At 35.7% G+C, this 14047-nt stretch overlaps 1 protein-coding gene across 6 annotated transcripts in view; it reads right to left on the reverse strand.

The window, feature by feature from the left end:
* The window catches only part of PRPF39 (pre-mRNA processing factor 39), a 38477-nt gene that overhangs the window by 7608 nt on the left and 16822 nt on the right, over positions 1–14047 (reverse strand). For all 6 annotated transcript variants that reach the window (XM_044231445.1, XM_044231446.1, XM_044231447.1 and 3 more), the window contains 4 exons: positions 13862–13980; positions 8900–9067; positions 738–903; positions 134–241 (listed from right to left, as the gene is read on the reverse strand). In XM_044231445.1, the coding sequence (XP_044087380.1) occupies positions 134–241; positions 738–903; positions 8900–9067; positions 13862–13980 (561 nt within the window). The remainder of the gene's footprint in view (positions 1–133; positions 242–737; positions 904–8899; positions 9068–13861; positions 13981–14047) is intronic.

Genomic DNA, 14047 nt, shown 5'->3' on the forward strand with positions numbered 1-14047 from the left:
AAAATGATCATGGGAAATTGATGATATCTAAATAGGCAAAAATAAAGGAGTAGAGACATTACTCAAAACTGAAAAGAAAATACATTATTTCTATCTTTATATTTGAAGCCTATTACAAAACAAAAACACTTACACCTTCTTCAAATGTCCACCTTTTACTAACTTCATGCTCATTATAATTAAACATTTCTTGATGAATTTCAATGATTCTATGTCTCATGTTTTCTATTTCTGTAATCAGCTTGAGAAGAAAAAGAAAAAAATTTAAATCACACAAGTTACATACTGAAATTTTTTAATATTATTGTTTACATTTAAATATTATCCACACCTACTTTATAATCTGAGAATACTGGTAGGTTTTAAACTGTTAACAATTATGTGCAAAGTACAATTAAAAATACTAAAATTTATAATAGAATTTCCTAATAAACCACTTTCTTATGTGTGTTTAAGGTGAACCAGTAGATTACTGCATGGGCAAAACGTCCCTTCTATTTCCAGGTGTCTCAGTAAAATAGATTCTATTAGCTCGTCCAAGCTATTTACAAGTGTCTCATAGTAAAATAGATTCTCTACCTTAAATCTGTACTTAAACCACATTATAGCTAAAGAATTCCCACTTGCCTTAATTAGAAATAAATTCTATACGGGATACAAGTCACACAACACAGACAGTCAAGGGATATAAAATCTAGTTTCCCATGCATTGAAGGATTTTTTACTCATCTGGTTACCTTTGCTGGATCGGTAATGTCTTCAATTCCCGACGGCAAATCATCACCAGGAGGACCATCATCACCACTATGTCCATTTACAGAAGCTAATTCCCTTCGCAGCTGAATAAACTGTTCGCCAGTTAATAGATCTCTAGGCAAGTTATTCTGTACATGTTCTTTAAATCTAAAAGAAACCAATAAAAATAAACGCTCTATATAAGAAGTATAATTTTATTTTTTTTAAGATTTGATTTATTTGAGAGAGAGAGACAGACAGACAGACATGGTGAGAGAGGGAACACAAGCAGGGGGAGTGGGAGAGGGAGATGGAGAAGCAGGCTTCCCGCAGAGCGGGGAGCCCAATGTGAGACTCGATCCCAGGACCCTGGAATCATGACCTGAGCTGAAGGCAGACGCTTAATGACTGAGCCACGGAGATGCCCAAAAAGTATAATTTTAGATCCCACATTCAATTCCTACTACACAGTACTCTTTCAAAAAAAGTCTGATATGAAACACCAAACCCTTTCTATCCTTTTTTATAATAAAAACCGACCACTTGATGACACATTCATTTCTTTCATGCCTTTGCAATATAACAGAGAAAGCATGGACAGGCATAAATTCAAATCCTAATTCTGTACACTATTAGTTATTTGACTTTGGGCAAGTTTTTTCTTTTCTTAGATTTTATTTATTTGGGAGAGAAGGAATGAGCACACACAGACATGGACAACTGTGGGGGAGGGGCAGAGGAAGAGGGAGAAGTAGACTCCCTGCTTGAGCAGGGAGCCTAATGTGGGGCCTGATCCCAAGACCCCAGGATCATGACCTGAAAGGCAGGCGCTTAACAAACCAAGCCAGCAGGTGCCCCAGTTTTTCCCTTCTTTAAGTCGTGGCTTTCTCACACGTAAAATGGCACAATACTATTTTGCAAGATTGACTTATTTGTGCAAAATAACTTTAAAATTAAATATAATCCCTATTTAAATTATAAATGATCATTTGAAAATGATCAACAAATGTTTGCAGTTCCTTCCCCACCTCCCAATTACTCCTGAATTTGTGTCCGTGCCAGATGATCCAATGAAATTGCTCTAATAAAAGTCACCAAAATTAGATGCAAAATTAAATGGACACTTATTTCATAGTACAGTCTATACTCTAAAAATGTCTTCACTATTAAAGGCCTTTAACCATGCTTTCCTTTTAGAACCTTCTTTGCCTTTGGCTGAGTTACCACTTTCCTGGTTTTCTTCCAAGTCTCTAACTGATCCTTGATCTTTGAGGATTCTCCCTTCCTATCAGTTCCTAAATGTTAGGACTGCCATGGATTCCATTTGGCATTTTGTTATCTATTTTCATTTACTTCCTAGTCAATCTTATTAATACCGAATACAGAAATAATAAGCAAAAAATTTGAACTTCTTCTCAATCCTAGTCTATCCAATCGCCAAAACTCTGCCAAAGAAATAGGTTAATTTTAAGCTACCAATGTTTTTGGGAAAAAAAAGTCATTTCATTTTTCCACACACACTAATTTTAATATATGTAATTTATTAAAATATATTACACTAAATTTAATATGTGTGTATACACATACACACATACTATATATGCAAATTAAATCAAATATATGCAAATTAAATCAAAACACTAACATGAAGAGCTAAAATAGTTACACTATCTAAATTTGGAAATTTATATACATCTTAAAATGATTGCATCATCTTTATCCAGAATCAACACCCTCAGCATTTCTAATTTTGATTAATGGTACTGTCAACCACTGTTTCCAAATCTCTTCAACCTCACTTCACTTACATTCCACTGGGTATCCTATTGATTCTACCTTCTAAATATGTCTTCACGTCCTCCTCATTTTTCATCTGGATAAACATGGACAGCTTCTAGACTCTAGTCTCACTATTCTCATCTCAACCCTAATGGTGCTATCAAAAATGTTATTAAAAAGTAAACATGAGGGGTGCCTGGGTGGCTCAGTGGGTTAAAGCCTCTGTTTCCAGCTCGGGTCATGATCCCAGGGTCCTGGGATGGAGCCCCACCTCAGGCTCTCTGCTCAGCAAGGACCCTGATTCTCCCTCCCTCTCTCTGCCTGCCTCTCTGCCTACTTGTGAACTCTGTCAAATAAATAAAATCTTAAAAAAAATTTTTCTAAAAATTAAATATGAAGAACAAAATAGTAAACATGATCATATCTCCCTCCTACCAAAATAACTTCTGTTAATTTACCTTGCATTCAGGCTAAAATCCAATCTACTCAGATAAAGTCTTTCATATTCTAAACCAGACTGACCTCTTTAAACTAATTATTAGACAGAGTTGTACATGTACCCTATGCTCTAATCTTACAGACTTTTTCCCAATTTTCTTAAAACTGATTTAGGCTATTCACACCTGAATTTTTATGGATTTTAAGGCTTTCACTAATGTATATATATAACATGGGAAACAAATCTAGATTTTGCAGAATCAATGGATACTGAAGGCTAACCTGATCCATTTCACCACTGGGAGAGAGAAAATACAGACTGCCTTATTAAAAAAAAAATACTTAGAAATGAGGAGGTAATTTTCAGAAAGTATAGTAAGAAAATGAACAAATTTAGGGGCATCTGGGGTGGCGCAGATAATGTTAAGGGCTGCCTTCAGCTCAGGTCTTGATCCAAGAATCCTGGGAGCAAGCCCTATGTAGGGCTCCCTGCTCAGCATGGAGCCTGCCTCTCCCTCTCCCTCTGGAGCTCCTGCTCCCCTTGCTTATGCACTCATTCACTGTCAGATAAATAAATAAAGTCTTAAAAAAAAAAAAAAAAGAAAGACAAGAATTAATATTCAGGTAAATAATAAAACTCAAAAGTATTAGGCTACAAATAGAAATATAAAATTGATGACTACTTACAGAGCACAAATTTAAAATAATTGCTACATTATGGGGCACCTGGATGGCTCAGTGGGTTAAAGCCTCTCGCCTTTGGCTCAGGTCATGATCTCAGAGTCCTGGGATCTAGTCCTGCATCAGGCTCTCTGCTCACTGGGGAGCCTGCTCTCTCTCTCTCTCTCTCTCTGCCTGACTCTCTGCCTACTTGTGATTGCTGTCTGTCAAATAAATAAATAAAATCTTTAAAAAATATAGTATTAACTATTATATAGGAAATTATTTCAAATAGTGATAAAATATGAGTATTAAACAATAAACGTTCATCAGCCTTTCCTAATAAAAAGCTAATTTAATAAAGAATGGCTAAGAGTCTAATATATACGGAGCCCTATTCCTACATACTAAGAATAAAAGAAATCAGTAAGTCTCAGAAACTGACAGATATGCAGAGCAGTTTAAAAAAGAGATACTTTCAAAGCAGTGTTATTAGTGTTAAAGTAAATAGGGGTGTCTGGGTAGCACAGCTGGTTAAGCCTCTGGACCCTGGGTTTCAGCTCAGGTCGATTTCAGGATCAAAGAATGGAGCCCCACGTCAAGCCCTGTGCTGGGATCCATGCTCAGCATGGAATCTACTTAAGTTTCTCTCTCCCTATGTCTGCTTCCTCCCTAAAATAAATAATTTTTTTTTTTTTTTTTTTTTAAAGACAATGTAGGGGCACCTGGGTGGCTCAGTTGGTTAAGCCTCTGCCTTCAGCTCGGGTCATGATCCCAGGGTCCTGGGATCGAGCCTCGAGTCGGGCTCTCTGCTTGGCAGGGAGCCTGCTTCCCCCCACCCCCTCCACTTCCCTCTCTGCCTACTTGTGATCTCTTGTCTGTCAAATAAATAAATAAAATCCTAAAAAAAAAAAAAAAAAAAAAAAAGACAAATGTAAATAAAGAGGCAGAGTGCTGGCACAAATAACAGAACATTCTATTTTGGCAAATTAAAATTTCACACAGAAAACATTAAGCTGTATGGTTTTGAGTACTATGAAATAACCAGGCAAATGGTAAGTAGAAAAGGTATTAAAATCACAGAAGCACAAAAGAGCAGTGCCTGCTGGGAAATTATCAGTATTTAAATAGATCTGGAGCTTAGGAACTACCAGGGACTGGGTCTGAGAAGTTAAATCAACATCACAAACTCTCATGCTAAGGAAAATTTTAAATTACGTATTTCCTTAAAGATAATGTCATCAGTATATATCCAATAAACAAACCTACATAACAGAAATAATTCTATAACAGCACTTACAATACTTAAGATTTATTTATTTGAGGGACACTTGTGTGGTTCAGATGGTTAAGCATCTGCCTTCGGCTGGGATCCCGCTGGGATCAAGTCCCACATTAGGCTTCCCATATCAGACTCTTTACTCTGCAGGGAACCTGTTCCTCCCACTGTCTGCTCTGCCTGCAGCTCTCTGTGCTTCTACTATCTGCTATCTGACAAATAAGAATCTTAAAAAAAAATAATAATAATAATAAATAAAAGATTTTTATTATGAGAAAATTATATTATAATAACGTATCATTATAATATATAATATGATAATATATTATTAAAATAATTATAATATTAAAATATTTGAGAGGAAAAAAAGAGAGAGGGAAGCGTGTACATGCGCGAAGTAGTGGAGGGGTGTAGGGAGAGAAGAATCCCAAGCAAATCTGCCACTGAGCAGGGAGCCCCAACTGGGTCTCGATCCCATGACCCTAAAATCCCCACTGGAGTTGAAATCAAGAGTCTGCGCCCAACCAACTGAGCCACCCAGGTGCTGAACACTTTTGTTTTAAATGATTTTTTTAATAGATTTTTATTTATTTATTTGATAGAGAGAGAGATCACAAGTAGGCAGAGAGGCACGCAGAGAGAGAGAAGGGGGAAGCAGGCTCCCTGCTGAGCAGAGAGCCTGACGTGGGGCTTGATCCCAGGACCCTGAGATCATGACCTGAGCTAAAGGCAGAGGCTTAAACCACTGAGCCACCCAGGTGCCCCAACACTTTTGTTTTAAACATGCTTCCTCCTCCACACTTCTGACCAGCTTGAGAGCCAACACCATTCACACATAGCTTCTCTGAGCCTTTACTTCTACAACTTAAATGGTATATAATCTTTTAAATAACAAGTACTAAATAAATGACCAAGTAGGAATGCATTAGGGAAAAGAAAACATTCCACTGGTTCTCAAAGCAGTCAGTTATGCCTTAAGATTTACTTACACAAACACTAGTGCTATAAACATTGATAAGGAAAGTGGTTATCAATATAGTAAAAGGAAAAGAGGAGATTAGGTGTGCCTGGATGGCTCAATCAGTTAAGCATCGGACTCGTGATTTCAGCTCAGGTAATGATCTCAGGGTCATGAAGAGTGAGCCCTGCATCGAGCTCTGTACTCAGCACAGAGTCTACTTAAGATGCCCTCTCCCCCTCTCCCTCTCTCTCTCAAATACATCTTTTAAAAACAACAAAAAAGTGCAGATTAAAGAGCAGTATGTGTAATGCAATCCACCAGTATCTATTATAAGCATATACATAATTTAAAAAACCTACTGGGATATTCACTTTTTTTTAAAGATTTTATTTATTTGAGAGAGAGCACAAATAGGGGTGGGCGGGGCAGAGAGAGAAGCAGGGTCCCCACTGAGCAGGGAACCCAATGCAGGGCTTGATCCCAGGACCCTGAGATCATGACCTGACCCAAACGTAGACGCTTAACTGACGGAGCCCACCAGGCTTCCTGGGATATTCATTTAACAACCATAAAAAGATTTGGAGGAGACTATACCAAGAACTTTGGAGCCACACCATCTATGTTTCAATCAGCTTCCAAACACTAACTCTTGTGACCTCATGCAAATATATTTTTTTTAAGATTTTGTTTATTTGACAGAGAGAGAGATAGCAAGAGAGGGAACACAAGCAGGGGGAGTGGGAGAGGGAGAGAGAAGCAGGCTTCCCACTGAGCAGGAAGCCCAATGTGGGGCTTGATCCCAGGACCCTGGGATCATGACCTGAGCAGAAAGCAGATGCTTAATGACTGTGCCACCCAGGTACCCCTCATGCAAGTATTTTAATATTTCTGTGCCTCTACTTCCATAAAATGGGGATAATAATATCCCCATAAAGTAGGGATAATAATATACCTCACTGGCTTATTAAGCCTCAGTGGCTTACTGTGAGGATTAAATAAATTATATATGCTGTAAGTTATATGCTTAAGTTATAATGCTGTAAATTATAAATAAGCATTCAAAATGGCGTCTGACATATAGCAAATACCATGTAGCAAGTGTTTCTTAATTATATTTTATTTTTCTTACCAAAAATAAAGTTCTTTTTTTTAAAGATTTTATTTATTTATTTGACAGACAGAGATCACAAGTAGGCAGAGAAACAGGCAGGCAGAGAGGAAGGGAAGCAGGTCCCCTGCTGAGCAGAGAGCCCGATGTGGGACTCGATCCCAGGACCCTGAGATCATGACCTGAGCCGAAGGCAGCGGCTTAACCCACTGAGCCACCCAGGCGCCCCCAAAAATAAAGTTCTTACCACAGACTTTATCTATACCGTAGATCCCTTAAGAATGGTTTAGGAAAAGGTATCATCTTTGTCTCGTAAGGATTTTTAAAATCTTTGTATTCTTTTATTGAAAAAAATATGCATCAAGCACTTATGTATGTCAAGCCTTGGGTTAATAATGTCTTTATTTATAATTTTTTTTAAAGATTTTATTTATTTGACAGAGATCACAAGAAGGCAGAGAGAGAGGAGGGGAAGCAGGCCTCCTGCTGAGCAGAGAGCCCGATGCAGGGCTCCATCCCAGGACCCCGGGACCACCACCTGAGCTGAAGGCAGAGGCTTTATTAACCCACTGAGCCACCCAGGCGCCTCTAATAATGTCTTTAATCAAGTGTCTTCCAAGATCATTATACCCTAGAAACCTGGACATCTACTCTATTTCGTAAAAAACAGAGACCATATATTCAGATCTATGCAATTCCTATTCCTAATCTGGATCTGCATAACTTCCTCTAATCTTCAACAAATTGATCCACTTAACTTTTTAGATGCTTCATACTAACTTTTTTAGTAAAAAAAAAAAAAATTTGGAAATTCACTTACTAAAAAAAGCACTAAATTTACAGGCTCTAACACCATACTACTTATAAAAGTTTTAACAAAAATGTCGAATATATGAATATTGCATGAATATAAAAAACATGCAAGTATTTATTAACACAGCAGATACTGGCAATACATACTTTCTTGTTCAGAAAGACTTTGAGTCCTTAAGCAATGAGATATTTTGAGTACATCAGAAAACAATGTGGAAATCGCAACACACAGAATTAGTTGTTTTAACAGTCCTCATAAAAATGAAATAATACCATTAATGACAAAATCATAGTGGGAAATTTAAATGAAATTACTTTTGACCGAATACGAACAGATTTAGATTTACTACATAAAACAGATCTTTTCGAAAATAGATGTTTTCGGTATAAGGTGTTATATGAATCACAAGAATGTACCTTTAGTACATCATTAAGTTTCTGTTTTTAAGATTTTTTTTTTAATGTAATCTCTACACCCAACTTGGGGCTTGAACGTACAACTCTAAGATCAAAAGTCACATGCTCCACAGACAGAACCAGCCAAGGAGCCCCGAGTAAACCACTAAGTTTTAAATAAGCATATTTATGTGCCATGTACTCTATTAACTTAGTACCACAAACAATAATTAAACTTGGGTTCTATTTTCTCATTCCTTCACCACTCCAAAACACCTTAGATAGGATTCCCGTTATTCCTCATCTATAAAATGGATAAAGAAAAACTTGTGTTTAAAAACAGTAGGCACCTGGGTGGCTCAGTTGGTGTCTGTCTTTGGTTTAGGTCATGATCCCAGGGTCCTGAAAAGAAGCCCTACATCAGGCTCCCAACTCAGCAGGGTGCCTGCTTCTCCCTCTACTCCCTACTCCTGCTCTCTGTCACTATTTCTGTCTCTAATAAAATCTTTAAAAACAAATAAATAAAAACAGTAAAGTTCCTAAACATTTCCTAAAGTATATGGGAAAAAGTTAAAATTTAAAAGTGTATAAATTGTGATTATCAAGTAAGAAAATTTATTCCTCTTATAAAAAGAATCTCACATGACATTTCAAGAGAATTATAATCCTCAACATTAATTAATTACCTGAATAATCAAATATATTTTAATGATTGGATTTTTCCACCCACCTCTGAAAATGGTGACTATACAGCTGTGTTGGAATACCAAGAATACGATCATATATAGCTGTAACTTCTCTCAGGTTACCCTGTTCATTTTCCCAGTTTATATACATTTCCCACAGTCTGTCAGACCGGAAATCTGTTCCTGCAGCTAGAACAGCGTGCTCAAAAGTTCTGAAAAATTAAATCACCTCTAAGTTATCTTTCCAAAATAAAATCACTTTTAAAATATTTCTGTACCTTATAATAATACAAATATCAAATCATTCAGTTGTACAACTAAAACTAATATGTCGGTTATACAATTTTTAAAAAATTAAAAATAAATAAAACATTTCAAAATTTCAGAAGATCATGCTAAATTCAAAATTACATTTAACTGCTTCCTATACAAGTAGGGCATAAAAGGCAGAAGGAGTAACCAAAAAAGTGTACAACAGCTACTTTTTCAAGAGTAAGGAAAAGGGAATATACATACTTTGATGTAATTTTATCTTACACAAAATTACAATGCAAAATGCACACTGCAAACATATCAAGAGTGACAATGCAGATACTTAAATATTTGTGAAATTTGAAATGTCTATCAAATAGATTCATCTACAGCAGAAGACAGAGACAAATTTTATCTCAATTTAAAGACTAATTTTCTGGCAAAATATAACTCTCCAAGAAGGAACCCAACTGCCTTGTAAGGTAATGAGAAGTATACATATATTTTTAAAACTTTCAAAAGTCTCTCTGATTCTAAAATTACAGATTACTAAAACAAAACAACAATAACACCATATGTTTTTAAACAACCTCACTCATTTCAAGAGATTTTTGTAAGCAATTTTAATCACTGGATTTGATATCCCAGTGGGATAAAACTTTTAGATACATATTTCCAAAATATATCTTACAATCAAGAGGGATTTTTAACAGTACGAACTAAACTACCTGAATTAATCTACAACTTTAATAAAATTCCAATCAAAGGTCTAACAAATTTTAAGTGGAACAGTTTGTAAAACACATTCTAACACTCAGCTAACATACAAAAAGGACAATGCAGAGGACATTTTCCTGAAAGATATCAAAAGAAATTAGGAAGCTACAGTGATAAAAAGTATGATATTGTCCAGGTAACAGAAAAATGGATCACAAAACAGTTCCAAGAAAGCAGAACAATGTACATGTGAGAATTTAGTATATGATAAAAAATGTATTTTAAATCAACACAAAAAAGTTGGACAAAATAAAAGGTTAATCTGTAACTTCAAAAAGACAAAGACTTAGATGCCAGATGAATGAGTAACAAAAAAAAAACTATTAAAAAATTAGAATACCAGATTTACGTATTTTTGGCAAGGCAGGCAAAAGACTCACATATAAATAGAAGATTAAAGATTGAACCACATTAAGAAAAAAGTGATGTAAAGACAAGACAGACATTCTAAACAAAGTTTTAAAATGTACTAAAACTTGGGGCGCCTGGGTGGCTCAGTGGGGTAAGCCACTGCCTTCGGCTCAGGTCATGATCTCAGGGTCCTGGGATCGAGTCCCGCATCGGGCTCTCTGCTCAGCAGTGAGCCTGCTTCCTCCTCTCTCTCTCTGCGTGCCTCTCTGCCTACTTGTGATCTCTCTCTCTGTCAAATAAATAAATAAATCTTTAAAATGTACTAAAACTGGAGGATGTTAATATATCCATAAAGGATTAAGAGATATGTCTATGCATGCATGCACACATGTATATGTTTGTGTCTGAGGTTTTCAAGAAAGTAAAATACATGTTACTTGCCCCTGCAGAATCCCAAAATGATTCAGGAAATTAAAACACCAGAAACTAACAAAAGTGGAAGGAGTTGAGAGAGTTAATCATCTTAACTATGATTAAGAAGCATTTAATGAACTAAAAACAGGATATTTACAAGAAGGTTGCTTTAAGGAATGGTAAGAGACCTTATACCTCCTTTCCTACCCAGCTATGGGATTTCAGCAGCTAGGTATACATTCCCCAGGCAGATCAGATGATCCTTCAATGAGGAGCTATGTGGCACAGCAGTGAAATGTAAGAATACCAACACTGGGATTCTCCCAACAAAAACCTGAGTGCCCATTTGATCACCCTACTGCGAAGCCCATCAAGCCAGTCGATAATACCCTGCATACAAAATACACAGAGCTTATATTCAGTTTATTAAAATCTAATATTTTAAAAAGATTTTATTTGAGAGAGCACATGCACCCACAAGTAGGGAAAGGGAGAACCAGGCTTCCTGACAAGCAGAGCTACACACAGGGCTCAATCCCAGGACCCTGGGATCATGACCTGAGCTGAAAGCGGATACTTAATCAAATGAGACACTGAGGTGCCCCTTAAAACTAATCTTTTATATTTTTTGAAGATTTTATTTATTCAACACACACACACACAGAGAGAGAGAGAGAGATCACAAGTAGGCAGAGAGGCAGGCAGAGAGAGAGAGGAGAAAGTAGGCTCCCTGCCGAGCAGACAGTCAGATGCAGGGACGTAACCCACTGAGCCACCCAGTCGCCCCTAAAATCTCATTTTAACATGAGCAGAAATCAGACAAGTCAGAGATGAAAACAAGTAAATAAAACACTTCAGAGAAAATAGTGCTGGAAACAGAAGATAACTTTAACTCTTTTACTTTTTTTAAAAAGCAAGAAAAAGATATAAGCCATGTAACAAAAATAGAAAGACAAAAGGAACAATAAACAAAGAAGATTCTTAAATATTAAAAAAATGATGGCAGATATTAAAAATCCAATATAAGGGTCAAAAAGCCAAAAAAACCTGACATGTAAAAAGTAAAAAAAAAATTAAATTAAATTAAATGATTAAAACACATTAAGAAACAATGTACAACTATAAAAACAATAGAGAAAAACACAGGAAGAGAATTACCAACATAAGAATATATACAGTAATGATGATTTTTAAATTTTATTATTTTTTTAAGCAAACTCAAGCCCAAGCAAACTCTGAGCCCAACACAGAGCTCAACTCATGACCCCAAGATGGAAAGCTCAATGCTATACTAAGCCAGCCATGCACCTCAATAATAACATTTCTCTGAAGAGAAAGACATGAGCCCCATAAAATGAAAAGGCCCACGAAGTAAGCACAATGAATTAGAAAAAGAAAACTCACACCAAAGCATATTATAAAACTGCATTTATATCAAAGATAAAGAGAACATTTTAAAAGCTTCCATGAGGAAAAACGAGTCATACAAAGGGAATCCATAGAATTATCATACTTCTCATTAACAAAACCAAAATCTATAAAAGAATGGAGATGACTTCAAAGGCCTAAGGAAAAATTACTTCCAAATCAAAACTCTATACCCTACTGGACCAAGTGGGTGTTTCAGATTTACAAAATCTTAATTTTTTTTTTCTCCCAAGCATCCTTTATCAAAAAGTTATAGGATGCACTCCTCTAAAGATAGGCATCAGCCAAGAAAAATCTGGATCTTATAAACTCTCAGAATTAGAACTTGAAATCCAAGAAAGAGGTAAAAGCATCTCCTATATTCATGATGAGGAAATCTCAAAATAACTGCTCTTTGGCAGAAACAGAACAAAGCAACCAATCCAGACGGAAGAGAAAGTTCCAAGAGGGATATTCCCCAAGGGGAAGGGTAAAAAATGGAATTTGCAAATTTCTGAGTATAATTCCCTTTCACAATTTCAGATTAAGTAGAGCAACACTAGATATACACAGTTTTTAGCTTCAAAAAAACGCACATAGCATTTGTACACTGCAGGAAGTCCAGTTATTACTACTGACAACTGAAAATAGCTGTTGGAAGGGGTAGGAAATTTTAAATGTTCAAGGAAAACAAAGCAAGTAAGAAAAAGGAAGAAGTGTAAGAAGGGGTAACTAACTCCAGGAAAAATAAAAGGCTCCAAAACCTATCCATATTGGAAAAGTAAGAAATGGGAAGACAGGGTATAAGTGAACTAAAAATCTCATCTACTATACCAAAATCATAATGTAATAAAGAGAGAGAAAGAGCAGTAAAGAGTTAATATTATAAACATGAAGGATAATATAAGAAACAGATAAAATATTTGAGGAGGGGTGGAGGGACTGCTTTTTGTTACAAGCGGTTTAACAATGATTTTTTAAACCATATGCATATGCATATACTTTGATAAAAATAAAAACCAAGAACACATTAAAAAAAAATTCCTATCATCAATAAGAAAAGGACAATCCAAAAGTAAAACAAGCAAATGACATGAACAGGCAGTAAGCAAATGGCTGATACAAGTATACAAAAAGATGGCAAACTGGGATGAGCAATCCAGAGATATGCAAACAAAAATAATGAGATATCACTGGAGGTTAAAGAGAATGTGGCACGGCTATGGGAAAATATGACTACTCTTCATATACTGTGAGAGTTTAAAATTGACCACTTTTGAAAGAACATTTGATAAAAGTTTTGTGTTCTCTTTGACAAAAGTTCTATTTCTAGCATGCTCGACGTAAATAATGACTAATACAGACATGTTTATAGCACCACTGATTATTTCCTATAAATAAGGATTTAGTCAAATAAAATATAGTACTTCAATACCACAAAATACTTTTGCAATGCTTGGAAAATTACAATAGGGAGAGATTCCAAAACAGCCTGTTACATTAAAAAAAAATCAAATATGTACAATACATACACCTATAAACATCCATATATGAAAGAACACACAATTCATAAATCATGGAGGGAATGGGATTGGGAACATAAGGGAGCGTGTGAAATGAGGACATTATTATCTATAATATTTATAATCATGTGTCAGTTTATTACGTGTATCTTTTTTTAAATAGTGAAAATGAAATGTATGTTAAACATTCAGTTTAGCATTCATGAGTAGTTCTATTGTCAACATCAAAATATCTGACTTATTTCTATTTTGAAGGCATCTGAGTATCAATTTTTAGCATACCCTCTTATTGTACTGTTTGTCTCGGGATCACCAGGGTCCAATGTTTCTTTTAAGAAGTTTATATAATGTATCCATAGATCAACACTAAGAGGTATTGCCTGAAGCCCCCGACGATATACCTAAGAAGAAAAGAACAAACTGTACTTCAAATATTTAATTATTTCTTAACAGAGAGGCAACACTGTG

The sequence above is a fragment of the Neovison vison genome, chromosome 13 (assembly GCF_020171115.1).
Source record: "Neovison vison isolate M4711 chromosome 13, ASM_NN_V1, whole genome shotgun sequence".
NCBI classification, from domain to species: Eukaryota; Metazoa; Chordata; class Mammalia; order Carnivora; family Mustelidae; genus Neogale; species Neogale vison.